This window comes from Sminthopsis crassicaudata, chromosome 3 (assembly GCF_048593235.1).
Source record: "Sminthopsis crassicaudata isolate SCR6 chromosome 3, ASM4859323v1, whole genome shotgun sequence".
Lineage (NCBI taxonomy): Eukaryota > Metazoa > Chordata > Mammalia > Dasyuromorphia > Dasyuridae > Sminthopsis > Sminthopsis crassicaudata.
Genome location: NC_133619.1, coordinates 580,468,233 through 580,485,872, shown reverse-complemented (window position 1 = coordinate 580,485,872; position 17,640 = coordinate 580,468,233). Strand labels below are relative to the sequence as shown.

The 17,640-nt window shown below is 35.9% G+C and overlaps 1 protein-coding gene across 1 annotated transcript; it reads left to right on the top strand.

Annotated features, from left to right (window-relative positions):
* The first annotated feature begins 9,484 nt into the window (after positions 1–9,484).
* Positions 9,485–10,432, top strand: LOC141562427 (olfactory receptor 52Z1P-like). Its single transcript, XM_074302464.1, has one exon. It carries the CDS (start codon positions 9,485–9,487, stop codon positions 10,430–10,432), a length of 948 nt encoding a protein of 315 aa, XP_074158565.1.
* The last annotated feature ends 7,208 nt before the right edge of the window (positions 10,433–17,640 follow it).

Below are 17,640 nucleotides of genomic sequence, written 5' to 3'. Positions count from 1 at the left end.
CAACTTCCCATTCACAAAGCTCTGAGTCAACTTCTTCCAAAATGTTCTTGTTTATCCAGCAGACACTATAGAGATCCAAAAATGCTAATTCTTATAAAAGATATGAAACCAAGGTTGACCAATGTCTGTTCATCATTTTCCTAAAAGGATAATTCTACTTGAGAGAACACCATGACCCAAAGCCTCAAGCATAGTCTCTCAGGGATCAGTGCATGAGCACATCATACTAGTATCACACTTACTCTAGCACTCACCTTTCCTTAAATCAAACTAGTATCCTGCATACAAGATTGATTCCCTATTCTTGACTCATCAACAGAACACTGAAACTCTGAGGAACATCCCTTCACTGTCTCTTACACACAAAGTAACTCTTCTTAAAAGATTGCCACCACACACAAAATCACAAAATCCTAGATCATCACAGTGCACTACTGTATTTGGCCTCTCAGATGTGTGTTGGTATGCTCACTCTGCTTCTTAATGTCTGATCTTGATCAAGTCATTTAATCTCTTTGGGGCTTATTTTCTTCATTCATAAGATGAGAGAAATGGATTAAATTATTTCTAGGATTCCTTCCAACTCTAAATCTTTGAGTCTTTGAATTTCATTGTGCAATAAACCCTCATGTCCAGCAAGTAGCCTTTACAGTCATGACTTGAAACATCAATATCACAGGTATAGTTTGACAATTCTTATATAAATTCAGCACATAATTGGAGGCACTAGGCAGCCAGGCATCTTTGCTGCCTTCTACATATAGCTATTCCCTCTTTATTGTCATTCTCATGAGAATGTCATAAGAAATTGTTAAATACCCTGCTGAAATCTACTTATAACAACTGCATTCTCAATTTACTCATCTGACTAGCCTCAAAAAGAGGAAATGAGATTAGTCTGGCAAAGCTTTTGTTTTATGAATCTATGATTGTTCTGACTTATTGCTGTTTCCCTTTCTAAACATTCACAAAACATCCATTTAATAATGTATTCTAAAATTTTACAAACATGTGAAGTTTAGTTTATTAGTCTATATTTTTCAGATGCCTTTTGTTTGGTCAGTTAAGGCATTCTATTATCTCCACTGTTGGAACAACTCTCTTATGCTCCCTCATTTTTATATTGACAATGACTCAATAGTCATATCCCCAATTCTAGTAGTAACCAGAATGTAATTCATCAGCTATCTTGAACTCATTGGGGGCAACTATATCTTGCTTTATCATTTCTTCACATGTCTTACATATTGCTATGGAAATCATAGTAGATTTGAAGTTAAGAGACCAGACTTCAAACCCTGATTCTGTCACTGACTCCCTCTGTGATTTTGGTCAAATTTCTTAATCTTTCTGGACCTGTGTTTAAACACATATATAATAAAAAGTTTGGATTAGGTAATCTGTGAGGTTCCTTTTAGTGCTAAATCTCTAAACCTATGAAATTCCTACTAACCATTTGTATGTCTTTGCAAATTTTAATATTACTCTTTGATAGAGAAAATGGAAGCAAACTGAGTTTGAGTATTTCTGCTTTCCCCCTAATATTGATTGACATTGATCAAGAATCCTATCCATGCTCCTATGTTCTTCCATCTGCTCCCAACATAGCAAAAAGGATTCTTTCCTCTGTCTTTAGTATCCATCCATTCTCTAAGTTCTTAGAAAACTGCCCCAAGAAAAATCAAGAACATATGTCTATTCTTAAGTTTCATTTTTTTCTTTTTCAAGATTTGTAAGATATAAATTTTCTTAAAAGAATCCCATAATTTCTCCTTCACAAACTAGTCTCCCTTTGTTGATTCAAATTATTCCCAGTTGCTTTTCCCTTATTCTTCAAAGAATTAAGATCTCATTAAGACAAATTGTTTCTTAATTAGGAATGCAAATGTAGGTAACTAAGGATTAGTAAATATTCATATTCTGCCATTTGAATAAAGAAATGTCTTTCTAGAAAAGTATAATTGACTTGATCCCATAATATAGCCTCATTTCAGGTGTCTATGCTCAGAGAAAATAAAATGCTGGGATATAAGTTCCCTTAGAGTAGTAGTGTCCATGCCAAACTTAAACTTTCTACTCCAAATACTCTACTACTCCATAACTAGCCTGTATTTCAACAGACAGTAAGTAGTTAAGTTAATGAATTGTTGTTGAACTGACTCACAATGGGTTTATTGGCATAAACATCCAAAATAAGTCACTATCATTCACTTGGAAGCAGCTACCTGAGTTGTAGACATAGCATTTCCTGACAAAAGAATACAGAGGAGAAGAAAATGGCAAATTACTCCAATATCTTTGGGAAGAAAATGCTATGGACAGCTCTATTCTATGGGATAATGAAGTCAAACACAACTGAATAAAAATAATATGCCACATACTGAAGTAGTCTAGGGACATAAACATAAAGAATGGAGGGTAGCTAGGTGGTGAAGTGGATAGAGCACCACCCCTGAAGTCAGGAGGACCTGAGTTCAAATCTAGCCTCATACACTTAACACTTCCTAGCTGTGTGACCCTAGGCAAGTCGCTTAACCCCAATTGCCTCAGCCAAAAAAAGAAAGAAAGAATGGAACAATTCCTACTCACAATGAGCATATATTCTAATGGTAGAGACAAGTACACCAAAAATGTATATAGCATAAATATTAAGCTAACACATTTTTATAAAAAAAAAATTCTACAAAAAATATGCCAAGTTGTTAAATAAAAGGCAATTTGGAAGGGGAAAATGCTAGTATTTGGAAAAATCAAGAAAAGCATCATGAATAAGGTGATGTCTCAGCTGCTCTAAAAGGAAGAAAGGCCAAGGTAAAGAGAAGTTATGTTTCAGACATGAGGAATAGCCATTACAAAGGCATGGAGCAGGAAAGAGAGTGTCGCATGTAAGGACAAAAGAAAGCCAGTTTGGTTGTGTCATAGAGTGTAGGAAGAAGAATAATGTTCAATCAAGCTGGGATGATAACGAGGAACCACGTTGGATAGGACTAAAGAAGTTTATGTTGGATCCAAGAAATAATAGGAAGCCATTAGAATTGAATAGGGAAGTCAAATGATCAGATCTGCCCTTAAAATCACCTTAATAGTAGTATGGAATAGTAGTATGGAAGAACAGCCCACAGTCAGAAGTAAAACTTTCTTATCACTTGATCTATGCTTCTTAGGTGCTTCTTATATTCTACTTTATAATAGCAAGAGTTGATGTCATGCTTTAAGGTTTATAGAGAACTTTACCAATTTCATCTCATTTTAAACTCACAACAACCTTAGGAAGTTATTATTACCTGCATTTAACAAATGGGGAAACTAAGGCACACAGAGGGTAAGTAATTTACCTAGAGTCACACAGCTAGCAAATGTCTGAGGATAATTTTAAACTCAGGTATTCCTGACAGCAGGAACTTTATGTGATAATGATTTATTTTTGAGTCTAGGCTCCCTGTAATATTGTGATCTTCCAAAAACTGCTGAGTTATCTATTTTTGTCTCTTTTTCATTAAATCCCAGCTTAGGTCTTTTCATATGCTGAATATTTAATAAAAACTCACTTAATATCAAGTGAATTTAAAGAATTTTTCTTTGAAGGGTTAAAATGAAGATCTGACCATTTCAAAAATTAATCCATAGAAACAGGATTTTTTATTTGGAAAGAATCCCCAGGGCCATCTAGTTCAACTACTTAGTCCATAGGACAGGTAGGTGGTGCAACAGATAAAGCACTGGACCTAGAATCAGAAAGACCTGAATTCAAATACAGTCTCAGACTTCTACTGGGTATAAAATCCTGGGCAAGTCCCTTAATCTTGTTTGCCTCCTTTTCCTCATCTGCAAAATGAGCTGTAGAAGGAAATGGAAAACCACTCCAGTATCTTTGTGAAGAAAACCTAAATGGAGTTATAAGGAGTTGGACATGACTGAAACAATTGATCAACAGCAACCACATCCCTACAGGTGGCCAGTGAGCCTTTGCTTGAGATGAATCAAAGGGAGAACCCATTCTTTTCTGGCATTGTCCATTTCACTTCTGAGTGATTCTAATTGTGAGGAAGGTTTTCATGATGTCAAGACAAAACCTACCTTTTTGCATTTTCTAGCCATAGTGATTTCAATAAAGAAAATATTTGCAAAACGCTTTGCATACTTTAAAGCATTCTAAATATTACAGATAACACTATTATTAATTATAGGGGTAGGGAAAATAGGAGATATTTATTATCCATATCTATTATCTATCAAATTAATCTGAGTTCCTCCATCTACCTCCTTAGTTTTTTTGCCTGAACTACACACAAAAAAGTAATAGAATATTTTAGAAGTAGCAACCAATAGGGGGATGACTTCCCTATCACTACCTACTTCAACCTGACTCTCAGGAAGAGACTAAGTGCTGAGAACTCTTCTCTCCAAGAATGAGGAGATGAAAAAAAAAAAAAAAAAACCTCCTTTAATATGTCAGGGCAGAAGGCTGAAAATCCAGGAGCTTCTTTGCCCTGATGAAACAGACAACAGGAGTTGTCTCTTGGTGTAGAGGAGTATCAATCTAAAGATACCCTCTATTTCCAGCCTGTTTTACTTGCACATTGGCTACTCTGGCCTCTCTTCCTTCCCTTTCCTCTTTCCAATTTCCCTTTATAATACGTCTTCTACTCTTAGAACATTCTTTGAGAGTAGACTATATTGGTTTCTCCCTTTTGTACCCCTCCCTTTTGGTCAATCTTTCTATCTATTAATCTATCTACCTACGCTACCATCAAACAATCAATCTACTAAGTTGTTTTAAGTGCTAATTCTACTTGTCCTTCCTATTGTGATCCTCACTGGTGACCCTTCCTTTATGTATTTCTATTTTTCATCTGCCAGATAAAGAATTTTGACCAGTAGGAAGCAGCATGGTAAAATGGATACAGTATTGCATTTAAAAGCAGGAAGATCTGGGTTCAAAGCCTGATTCAGATACTGTGTTTCTCTTGGATCTCAATTTTCTAATCTGTAAAATGAACTGATTGGGTAAATTAACTCTAAGGGTTCTTTTAATTCAAAATCTATGATCCTATGACCAGAAGATCTCTAATATCTGTTCTATTTCTAACACTATGAGTATTTGGGAATAGATGCCTATCACTACCACTAGTTTCATTACTTTTTTCTCTCTTTCCATAATGTTTAAATGGTTATCTAAATCTTGCTACTACAATCAGAACCTGATTCCCCAGCTATTTGGAAGCCCAGACTCAAGGGAGTACAGATTAAATACTGAAGTCTCCTTCCTTCATCATCATCTTTCTCCCTCTGAATATCACATCTTAGTTTCTTGTATAGGTGAAATACTAAATATGCACATCTCTCTCTCTCTGGGACCTTGCCCAAGGTAATACTGTTGTTGATTCTCTGGATGGAAAGTCTCAGAAGCATTCCCTAAGGAGACTCAAGAGAATTTAATCTCCACATGTATTGCATGTGTTACTGGTCTTCTCCAGTCCTGCTTGACCACATTCTGGTGAGTAACAGATCTTGGGCAGTCAGGTATAGGGAACCTGGAGAGAGAGGATAGAACTATAGTGACCAAGAAGAAAAATGGCTGAATTCAGACTATGAGAAGAACTAACCAGATAACACCAATATAGTGATGTTCACTGATCTATGATTAAGAAAACATTAGCAAGTCCCAAGTCAAGAAAGCTTTTTTTTGTCATAACCCTCTTCCTACTGTCTTCAATCCTAGCTCTTAAAAACCTGAAAGACTGAGAATATTCCCCCCTCCATTCTTGTGTGGCAGTCTATCAACTTTAGTGTAGGGAAATCCATAGCTTTGTTCTGGTGTGTAACTTTAAATATATCAGATTGAGGATATTTTATGTGTCAATCAATTCTGCTGAATTTTCCCCCTCATTCCTTTTTTCTTAAAATCTGGATGATGTAAAAATTTTAAAACAACAGCATTTTTAAAATAAGAAAATATTGCCTGAGAATGGAATTTGAATTCTGAACTCAGTTTGAAATATAAGGATGATGAACTCCTGGCCAATTATGAAGTTCATTTAAGAAGAACCAATAACCATGTATTTGCTTGAAATCTTGTAAATGCCATTAAAGGGGATCTAAACTTAAATTAAAGTGGGAAAGGAGGAAGTTGCATTTTATACATATAGCCCAAAAAATTAGATACTATAGACAATCACTATCATATAGGTAGGAAAATTGCAATAGAAACAACCAGAAGATTAGAGAAGACAAAAACATAAGAAAGGAGCCCAAAATCTGTGATATCAGCTATCTAGACAGAAATAGAAGAAAAAGGCATGTCAAGGAAGGTGAAATAAGGATCCTAACTCAAGAAACCAAAGTAAATTATAACTGAATCTGAGTGAGTTGGAATATGACCCAAGACTAGAATATGGTTTTGGAAGGATATGCCTTATTATAAAGAAGAAAAAAATTAATTGACAGGGCAAGAAGAGAGAATTAGCATAGTAAATTAAGGAAATATATTCCTGTGAGGAAGTCCAGGAACCAGAGAAGAAAACATGGTGGAGAACAGTTGGGTAAAAGTCAATAAGGAAAAATGCAAATGACATTTTCAAGAACATATATACTATGAACCACCAGAACAGAAAGAGAAACTTAACGAGGAATTTAAGGAAACAGATCTCAAGTCTGGTACAGAGGCATGATACTGTGGAAAAGAGAATGAGTGTTTGCTTTGATTATTTGAGAATTTGCTACATAATTCCCATGTACAAAACAGGGAGGCTAATAATTCCTTGACTTACCTTCATGATAATTCCATCTTCCAAAACATGGAAGAACCCATAAAATAAATTGCTATTCTGTGAGAAATTTATTACTAGTTTTCTCATGATGAAAATGATGGGAGGAAGAACTATTCCATCTCAAAATTTGTAATAGAAGAAAAGAGGTTGACATATACATTAAATTTGAGAAGAGCAAATTTCAGAAGGTTCAGAAAATGGATAAGTAGGAATCCATGATCTAAACTTCTATGGAGGAAGTGAGCCCAGGAGAGAGAAGAAATTCTAAAGAATGAAATCCTTAAGGATAAACATAAATAATTCTTAGGAAGAAGAAAAGTGAACTTGTCTGAAGAGACCAATATGGATAACAAAGGAAATCCATGAACCAACATGAATTTTTCAATTTGCAGAAAATAAAGCAAAATTAGGTGAAAGATGTTACTGGTCTTCTTCAATCCTGCTTGACCATATTCTGATGAGTAATAGATCTTGGGCAGTCAGCTGTAGGGAAGCTGGAAAGAGAGGATAGAACTATAGTGATCAGGAAGAAAAATGGCTGAATTCAGATAATGAGAAATAATTAGTAGAAAAGCAGAAAAGTACAAAAAATATATATAGTATGATCACGTAAGAATAGTGTCGGTAAGATAAAGTCAAGATCTGAATTAAGATCCGAATTCTAAATAGGATGTTATTTCCACTGCACCACACTATCTCAAGAATAGCTTTTCCCTTCTGAACTCTTAGATCACTTTACTTACTGAACTTATAGGATTCTGTTGTCTGACTGCATTTTTAGTTGTATATGTTTTCCTCAAAAAATTCTCCTTAGTTTAATATATCTTTCTATCCGGTCTTACTACCCAGCACAGGATCTTGTAGATATTAGGTATAATTGGTAAGTCAGCCAATAGGTATTTATTAGGAACCTACTATATATGCTAGGAAGTATGCTAAGAATTTGAGATACAGAGAAAGAGAAAAAACAATCTTTGCCCTTAAGGATTTCAAAATCTAATTGTGGAGACAACATGCAAACAAATCTGCACAAACAAGGTAATCTACAGCATAGATTACAGCATAAGTTGAAGGTGATCTTGGAGGAAAAAAAAATATTTCCATCAGGAAAGGTTTCTTGCAGAAGACAGGACTTTAGTTGAGACTCAGAAAAAGCCAGGGACCCCAGAAGGCAAAGATGAGGAGGGAAAGCTTTCCAGGCATGGGTAACAGCCAGTAAAAATACACATAATTGGGTGTTAGATAATTTCTTTCAGGTTTCAAAGGAAGAGAGGTTACTAAGTGATAATAGTATAGGTACAAGAAGAGTCTGGAAGTGGTCACTAGAAGAAAGGAGAATTCTAAACCCTTCCTTTATTCAGGGAGTGGCAAGTATGAGTGAAAGTATAATGGGTTTTGGAAAGGATAGCCAGGGAAGCTATGTCATCTGGAAAGACATAGGTTTCAGAGACTGCAATAAAATAGAGGGAGTAAAGAAAAAGTTTAAGATGAAAACAAGTTTGTTAACTAAGGAATAGGAATTCCAAAAAGCAAAGTTGAAGGGAAGGATAGATCTCAAGTGGAAAATAGTGGGGCTGGATTGAAAAGAATGGGAAAAAAGGGGGCAAGTAGTGAGAGATGGGAAATAGAGTTTGTACAATGACTTCAGTAACTCAAAGTCATTCAGTAGCTCAGAATCATAGGAGATGATAATCTTTGAGAAATAAATTCAGTTGGATTATCATCTTAAGAAGATATGGTATAGAGGTAGGACAGGAAAAAAGATAGGCTAGTACTAGTAGTAGTCATACTAGTTCTAGTTGTAGCAGTCATAGTCATAGTAGTAGTGGTAGTAATAATTGTAGTAGTAGGCCTGGGCCTTATCATAAAATGGAAATTCTAAAGAGGAACTGAACAATCATAGATGTAGCCTCAAAATAGTGATCCTAGGACATCATTATGTAGGTACTTATAAATAATTGTTGTAAGGTTAAATTGATTGATCAAAAAGAGTTAATAATAGCAAGAAAAGATCTCACTACAGAAAAAAATAAACAGGAGGCACTTCTAGGAGTAGCATCTAGGAGTAAAATTAGAAAAGCAAAATATTGATAGGCTGCTGATTGTTTTTTCTTTTAAAATATTTTTTGATATATGGAATAGCTCTCTTTTCTTTTTCTTTTTCTTTTTCTTTTCTTTTTTTCCCCCTGAGGCAATTGGGATTAAGTGACTCAGCCAGGGTCACACAGCTAGGAAGTGTTAAATGTCTGCGGTCAGATTTGAACTCAGGTCCTCCTGACTTCAGGGGGGATAGCTCTCAAGGAAGAAGGCAAGAGGAGTAAGGAAGGAAAAAATTAAGTGATATATAAACAAAAATACATCAAAAAGTTATTTCAAAAAATTAAAATATAAAGCCAGGAGCAAATTCAATAGGAAAATCCCTAATGACATGGATAAATATTACCATGCTTATTTTTTCCTCAAGTTATCTCCATTTGGGAGATATCTGTGAAAGGCAGAGATAAGAACAAGTTAACATTTCTAAGGAATATCTCATTAAATTGGATCTGCTGTTTCCTTTTCTTACATTTTCCCTTGCAGGAACATTAAAGATAAATGAAGGAAAAAATTCAGTCCATTAGATCTAGTTCCAAAGATTACTGGATTCAGGGATTCTGTCTCCTACTCACCTAAACACGCTTCTCCCAAGAGTCCTGAAACTGATATCTTCAAGGATGTTAGGGTGGAATGAGACCCACAATATCTCCTACACTGACTTCTTCTTGATAGGCTTCCCAGGGCTACAGGAGGCCCGATCCTTCCTGATCCTTCCATTCTCCTGCATTTACCTGGTGATACTCATAGCCAATGCCTTGGTCATATATACTGTAGTGACCCAGCGAAGCCTGCACCAGCCCATGTATGCCCTCATTGCAATGCTCCTGACAGTCAATATTTGTTCTGCTACTGCTGTGGTACCTGCCATGCTCTTTAACTTCAGTACTCACTACTACCGTATTTCTCTTTCCTGCTGCCTCATCCAGATGTTCTCTATTTATTTCTTCATTATCTTTGACTGTGGCATTCTCCTGGTCATGGCACTAGACCGCTACATTGCCATCTGCTATCCACTGCGTTATTCAGAAATTGTGACATGGCAGATGTTAGCAGGGTTGGTGGGCTTAGTGACAGCACGGAGTATAGGCACTGTAACCCCGGTAGTCGTACTGGCTTCAAGAGTGCGTTTCTGCCGCTCTAACATCATCTATCACTTCACCTGTGAGCACATGGCTCTGATGAAGCTGTCCTGTGGAGACATCTCACTCAACAAAACAGTGGGGCTCACTATCCGCATCTGTACTCGGGTCCAAGATATGTTGCTCTTGGGTATCTCCTACACACGCATCATCCATGCTGCCTTCCGGATCTCTTCTGGTGGAGCACGCTCCAAAGCCCTGAACACTTGTGGTTCCCACCTACTGGTCATCTTCACTATCTATACCTCTACACTTTCTTCTTCCATTGTCTATCGTGTAGCTCGCACTGCCTCCCAAGATGTGCACAATCTGCTCAGTGCTCTCTACTTACTGCTCCCCTGCCTTGTTAATCCTGTTATCTATGGAGCCAGAACCAAGGAAATCCGGCAACACCTAGTCAAGATATTCCAGAGCTCAGAAACTTAGGCCCCTTCTGAAAAACAAACAAACAAACAAACAAAAACATCCTTACCCCTACAAAGAGCTTCTTTCATAAGCCCTGAGGGATTGGGGTGGGGGAGGAACATTGTTGAACATTTAGAAATAAAGGGATCCAATAATCACTCACATTATATTTTCTTGTATTACCTCCACCCATTTTTATATTTGCACTCTTAGATAACAGTATAAGTATTAAAACCTCTCATTACTAACCATTTCATTAGCTCCTACAGTCCCACCTGATAAATAGTCAAATTATTGAAGACTGTTCTATTCAGCTCAATTCAATATTTGTTAAGTAACTTTTGCAGGAAGAATCATATGCTTGGTCCTTACAATGAAAAATATAATTCCTACTCTCAGGGAACTTCTTCTCTAAGGAGGGAGACAACAAGCAAATATCAAATGCTGAAGCAGACAGTCTGGGAACCTGAACCCGAGAGCCTTGTGAATAGCAATACTTTCAGCCCAGAATTTGCAACCACTTTCTTTGGCAGCAACCCATTTAGAGATGAAGCCTGGCAACTACTCCTGTAAGTGCTGATTTCAGTAGTTCCTTGAGCTACTAACAATCTAGAAAAGAATGCTCTTGTCACCCAGATCCTTGGCATTATCAAATGGTTCAATATCAACAATTTATAGGATTTCATCAATGAAAATGTCATTTGAAATAAGCATTCTCATCTGCTATGCTGCTGTATCCTAAGCATTATGGGACTTTTCCATATAATTTGCAACATAAATTTTGTATATATGTGGTGGCATTTCCCACATTAGAAAGTGAGCTCTTTGAGAGCAGGGATTTTCTTGCTTTTCTGTTTGTATCTCTAGCACTTAGGAGAGTGTTTTACAAATAGTAACTTTTAACTGAATGTTTTATTTATCTATTTACATACAAATAACCTAAATGGAAGGTAATCAAGAGAGAGAAGGCACTACATACATGGGAGTATCAATAAGGCTTCTTGCATAAGCTGGGACTAGAAGAAAGCCAAGGAAATTCAGAGAAGAAGATGGGAAGAGATAGCATTCCAGGCAGGGGAGATGGCTAGTTACAAGGCATGGAGTCAAGAGATGGAATATCTTGTGCAAGGGACAGCAAAAAGGACAGTCTTACTAGGGAACCAGTGTCACTTTATGAAGGAAAGTATAAGAAGATTGAAAAGATAAAAAGGGCTTAGTAAAGAGCTTTGAAAGCTATACAAAGATGATTTTTTTTTTGTATTTGGTTCTAGAGGCAATAGGGAGGCCTTGAATTTATTGAATAAGTAAAGCGAGTTGGTAAAATCTGCATTTCAATAAAATCTGTTAGAAAGATAAATGGATCATAGATGAGAGTGAAAAGAGACTTGAGGCAGAGAGACCAGAGAGCAACATGTACCACATATAAATTGATGAGGGTCTACAACAAGATGAAAACAGTGTCAAAGGAGATAAGTTAACATATAAAAAATATTGCAAAGGTAGATCTTGGGAATTCATTGTATTTGGTGTAGTAAAGAAGGAAGAAGAATCAAGGAGATGAGCCTAACTGACTAGAAGGTTAAAAGTATCCTACAATGAAAAAAGGAAATTCAGAAGTGGAAACAATGTCTAGGGAAAACTGGGATGAGCTAATGAATTCACTTTTGAACATGGTGAGTTTAAAATATCTACAAGACAATCAGTTCAAGATATCTAATAGGTAGTTAGAGATGTGAGAGTGGAGACTGAGAGAAATAATAGGAATGGATTGATTAGTAAATCTGAAAATTATCATTATTGAGGTAAAAATTGAAACCATGAGAGTTGATGAGATCATCAGGAGAAAGTATAGAAGAAAAAAGAAGAGGACCCAAGACAAGCCTTAGGAGACACTGTTAACAGACATGGCTTGGATGAATTTTTAGCAAATGAGATTGTGAAGGAGCAGTCAGACAGGTAGGAAGAAAACTAGAAGAGAGCAGTACCATGAAACTCTAGAGAATATCAAGGATAAAGGGATTTTCAACAGTATCAACAGCTTGAGGAGGTCAAGAAGGATGAGGATTTAGAAATGGTCATTAGATTTTTGCATTTAAGAGATCATTGTTCTACTTCTACAATGAAAGGACAGAGATGTGGTTTCTCAGATCAAACTAGAACACAGCTTCCATTTTCATTTTAATGTTCTTTATATTTACATTGTTTATATCATTGCATAGACTATTTTTCTAGCTCTACTTTTTTCATTCAGCATTAATAAGTCTTCTCATAGTTCTTTAAATTCTTTATCCTCATTGGTTCTTAGGATGAAGTAATTAATTCATCTTCCACAATTTGTTGAGCCATTCTCCAACTGGTAACTTTGTTTCTAGTTATTTTATTTTTGACCAAAAAGAATTCTGTAATGAATATGCTGGTATGTATAATGTCTTTCTTTGACCTAGTTGGGGTATGTGCCTAGCAATGGGATAAGTTATCAATTCAAATGAAATTTTGGCAAGAATCAAAACTTAAGGTTTGGAGAGGGAGTTGAAGCAGATATATGGAGAATAGGATGAGGAAACAGATTATGTCAACATGTGGGTTTCTATTTCTAATTTCTTAAAGGTTCCCACTGCTTGAAATTGGACAATCAATAACTTACTCCTATGGAATTAACACTATTCTAGTCAATGGGGGATATAAAGACAAAAAAGGAATTAAAAATTTTAAAAAGTCTTTATCTTCAAGGAATTTACATTCTAACGATGGATACAACACTGAGTCATAGGATCATAAATTTAGACCAGGAAGCGACTTTAAAAGTCAACATGAAGATGGACCAAAGGTTCATGATAATTATTTCTTAGTATCTTAAGCAGGCAACAGTTACTCAATATGTTTATTTTGCCTTTGTAACAATAAGCATGTGAATGGTTTTTTTCTTAGTTTTTTATAATTATATGATATAAATTTTAATTTGCAACTTTGGGTACAAAAGCCATAATTGTAGTTTTCTAAGTATTTAAGAGTATGAGGAAGGATACACATATAAGGTTTAAGGAGATAATAAAAGTAGATGGGAGCAGGATATGAAGAACCTTCAAAACTAGAGGATTTTCAAATTGATCCTGAAGGTACTAGGAAATCACATATGATCAGATCTGAATTTAGGTAGATCACAGGTAATCTTTTGACTTGTGTGTGAATTAGATAAAAGTGAAATCTAGCTTTCTCTCTTTCTGAATCATCAAAGGCAAGACAGATGTCAAAACAATTGGCCTAGGTTAGAGTGGATAGCATGTTGTCTTTGGTGACTAATCTCAAAGCACTGCCCAGCATCTGCTTCATCTGCTTTCGTGGTCACTGGAAGAAAGTGTTCTCATTCACCCATTTTACAGTGAAAGTCTTCACATGCTTGGAACAGACATTCCTCTAATTTGCCAAGAGATTTCAGGTCTATCAGTTACCCTCAACCTGGTTTAGTCCTTCTACCAAGGTAGTTTACCAGGGTGTGGCCATTGTGCACATTACAACTTCTTAAAGCCTCAGTTAAGAGTTAGGTGAATGAGGCAAGGTGTATGAGTATTTTCCCTCTAAAACCACATGATACCAAGCCTCTGAACAGAGTCTGGAGCAATAGAATCTATGAAAAGATGGAATGAGGCAATTTTTCATCTCAAGATAAATGAGAAGGAAGGAAGGAAGAAAGAAAGGAAGGAAGGAAGAGAAGGATAGAGGGAAGGGAGGGAGGGATGGGAAGAGAGGAAAGAAAAGAAGAAGGGAGGGAGGGAGGAAAGAAGGGAAAAAGGAAGGGAGGGAGAAGTTAAGCAAGAAAAACTAAAAAGAACCTTGACCACAGAAAGCTACTATGGTGACAGGGAAGACTAAAACACTAACTCAGAAGAAAACAAAATGCATATATGCTAAACCTCAAAGGGGCATATGAATTAGTCTCAAGCCCAAAAAGCTTTCTTGGAAGAATTCATAAAAGATTTTAAAAGGAAAACAATAGAGGTAGAAGAAAAATGGGTATGCAAGAGGGTCAACAGCTTGGAAAAGGAAGGACAAAAATTGATCAAAGAAAACAATCCCTTAAAAAGTACAATTAACCAAATGCAAAAAAAAAAAATCTACTAAAAAAACAACTTTTAAAATACAATTAATCAAACAAAAAAGGAGATACAAAGGTTAACTAAAAGAAAGCAAACATTTAAAACTAGAAACCAGCAAATGGAAGCTAATGACTTTATGAGACATTAATAATGAGTCAAACAAACTAAAAACAATGAAAAGTATGTAAGAAAATGTAAAATATCTCATTGGAAAAACAGCTGACTTGGAAAATAGAACCAGGAAAGACAAATTAAAAATTATTAGATTACTTGTAGGCCGTAACCAAAAAAAAAAAAAAAAAAAAGACAACATCTTTCAAGAGATCATCAAAGAAAACTGCCCTAATATACTAGTACCAAAGGGCAAAATAGTTATTGAAAGACTCTATTGATCATCTCTGAGAAGAGATCCCACAAGAAAAATTCCCAAGACATATTGTTGCAAAACTCCTGTCCTATAATCTCAAGGAAATAAATCATTGAAAGGCCTGGAATACCATATTCTGGAAAGCAAAGGACTATGGATTATAGGCAAGAATCAACCACCCAGTCTGACTGAGTACCATCTTTCAAGGAAGAAGATGGATCTTCAGTGATGGAGGGAACTTTCAATCATTTCAATTGAAAAGACCAGAACTAAACAGAAAATTTGATCTTTAAACACAGCACTCAAGAGAAACATAAAAAGGTAAACAGGAAAGAAAAAAACATTTAAAAGTTAAACTATTTACACCCCTACATGGGAAAATGATACTTGTAACTCTTGAGAACTGTATTTTTTATTAGGGCAGTTAGAAGGGGCATGCATAGACAGAGAGTATAGGTATAAATTAACCCTGACATGATGATTTTTTAAAAGACATTAAGAAGGGGTGAAAGGATTGTACTGGGAAAAGATAAAAGGGGAGGTAAAACAGGGTAAATTATATCACATAAAAGACCTATTACCATAGAGAGAAAGGAAGGAGGGGATGAGCATTATCTGAAACTTAATCTAATCAGTTGTGGCTCCAAGGGAATAATATGCACATTCACAAAAAGTGTATGAGAAGCCCAAAAAAAAGGACACAGCAAGCCCTTATACTAGAGGTGCTAGTCTTCCTGAACATCTCATACAGCACATTGATTGAAGTGATGAGAGATTAGGATTAGGATGATCAATCAGCAGGATTTTGCAATAGATGAGACATTAATTTATGAGAGCCTGTGTCTAACAGTGTCATAGAAAAGAAGCATATAGAATTGTTGTGAAAATAGAGATGATAGGACTTGATCATTGATTAGATATCAGGAATAGATGTGAGAGAGAATGAGGAGTCAAGGACTAGGTAATGAGACTTGGTAATTGGTAGAATTATGGTACCCACAAGAGTAATAGCGAAATTAGAGGAAAGGAATGGTTTGGGGGTATGAGTTCAGTTTTTGACATATTGAGTTTAAGATGTCCAAAAAGTGGTCAGACATTAACAGATTATAAGAAAAATGAATAACCTCTTCTAAAAATTATCTGCATAAAGATAATAATTGAAATCACAGGGGATAATGAGATTACCAAATGAAATAGAATGAAAAAAGAAAAGAGGACCTAAACAAAAGCCTGAGAGAACCCTAATATCATCGCACATGAACTATATGATGATTCACCAAAGAAGACAAAGAAGGAGCAGACAGAAGGAGAATCAGGAGAGAATAATTGTCTTGAAAACCTAAAAAGTAGAGACTGTCAAAGAGAAGAATGTTTTCAACGGTGAAGGCTTCTGAGAGGTCAAGAAGGATGAGGACTAAAAAAAAGATCATTAGGCTTAGCAATTAAAAGATCATTAGTAACTTTGGAGAATGCACTTTTATTGAATGATAAGGAAGCAAAATTGTAAAGTGTGAAATGAAAAGAAATGAAAGTATCTGTTGTACACAACTCCTCAAGAAGTTTAGCCACTATAAAAAGAGGAAATATAGGAAAATAGATAGTGAGGATGGATGGATCAAGAAAGGTATTTTGAAGAAGACATGGGTGTATCTATAGACTGTTGATAAGGATTCTGTATGCAGAGAAGAACTGAATATTAATGAGACAGTAAAAATGATGGAGGTACCATTCTTCTGGAGAAGGTAGGATGGAATGAGATCTCTTATGTACATATGAGTTTTATTTTACCTGGTCAAGGAAAAGTATTACCTAATTTTGTGAGGCAGTGATAAAAGAGATAGTGGAGAAGCCATCAGAACTATGTGATATGAGGAAGAAGGAAGAAGCTATTTCTTTTTTTTTTTTTATATTCATGTTTCCAAATTATCCCCTCCTTCCCTCCACTCCCTCCCCCCGATGGCAGGTAATCCCATACATTTTACATGTGTTACAATATAACCTAGATACAATATATGTGTGTAAATACCACTTTCTTGTTGCACATTAATTATTAGCTTCCGAAGGTATAAGTAACCTGGGTAGATAGACAGTAGTGCTAACAATTTACATTCGCTTCCCAGTGTTCCTTCTCTGGGTATAGTTATTTCTGTCCATCATTGATCAACTGGAAGTGAGTTGGATCTTCTTTATGTTGAAGATATCCACTTCCATCAGAATACATCCTCATACAGTATTGTTGTTGAGGTGTATAGTGATCTTCTGATTCTGCTCATTTCACTCAGCAACAGTTGATTTAAGTCTCTCCAAGCCTCTCTGTATTCCTCCTGCTGGTCATTTCTTACAGAACAATAATATTCCATAACCTTCATATACCATAAGTTACCCAACCATTCTCCAATTGATGGACATCCATTCAACTTCCAGTTTCTAGCCACAACAAAAAGAGCTGCCACAAACATTTTGGCACATACAGGTCCCTTTCCACTCTTTAGTATTTCTTTGGGATATAATCCCAATAACAGCAATGCTGGGTCAAAGGGTATGCACAGTTTGACAACTTTTTGGGCATAATTCCAAATTGCTCTCCAGAATGGCTGGATTCTTTCACAACTCCACCAACAATGTATCAGTGTCCCAGTTTCCCCACATCCCCTCCAACATTCATCATTATTTGTTCCTGTCATCTTAGCCAATCTGACAGGTGTGTAGTGGTATCTCAGAGTTGTCTTAATTTGCATTTCTCTGATCAGTAGTGATTTGGAACACTC

Bases quoted from the DNA above. Each gene is read 5' to 3' on its own strand.
- LOC141562427 (XM_074302464.1), top strand. From the start codon at position 9,485: ATGTTAGGGTGGAATGAGACCCACAATATCTCCTACACTGACTTCTTC.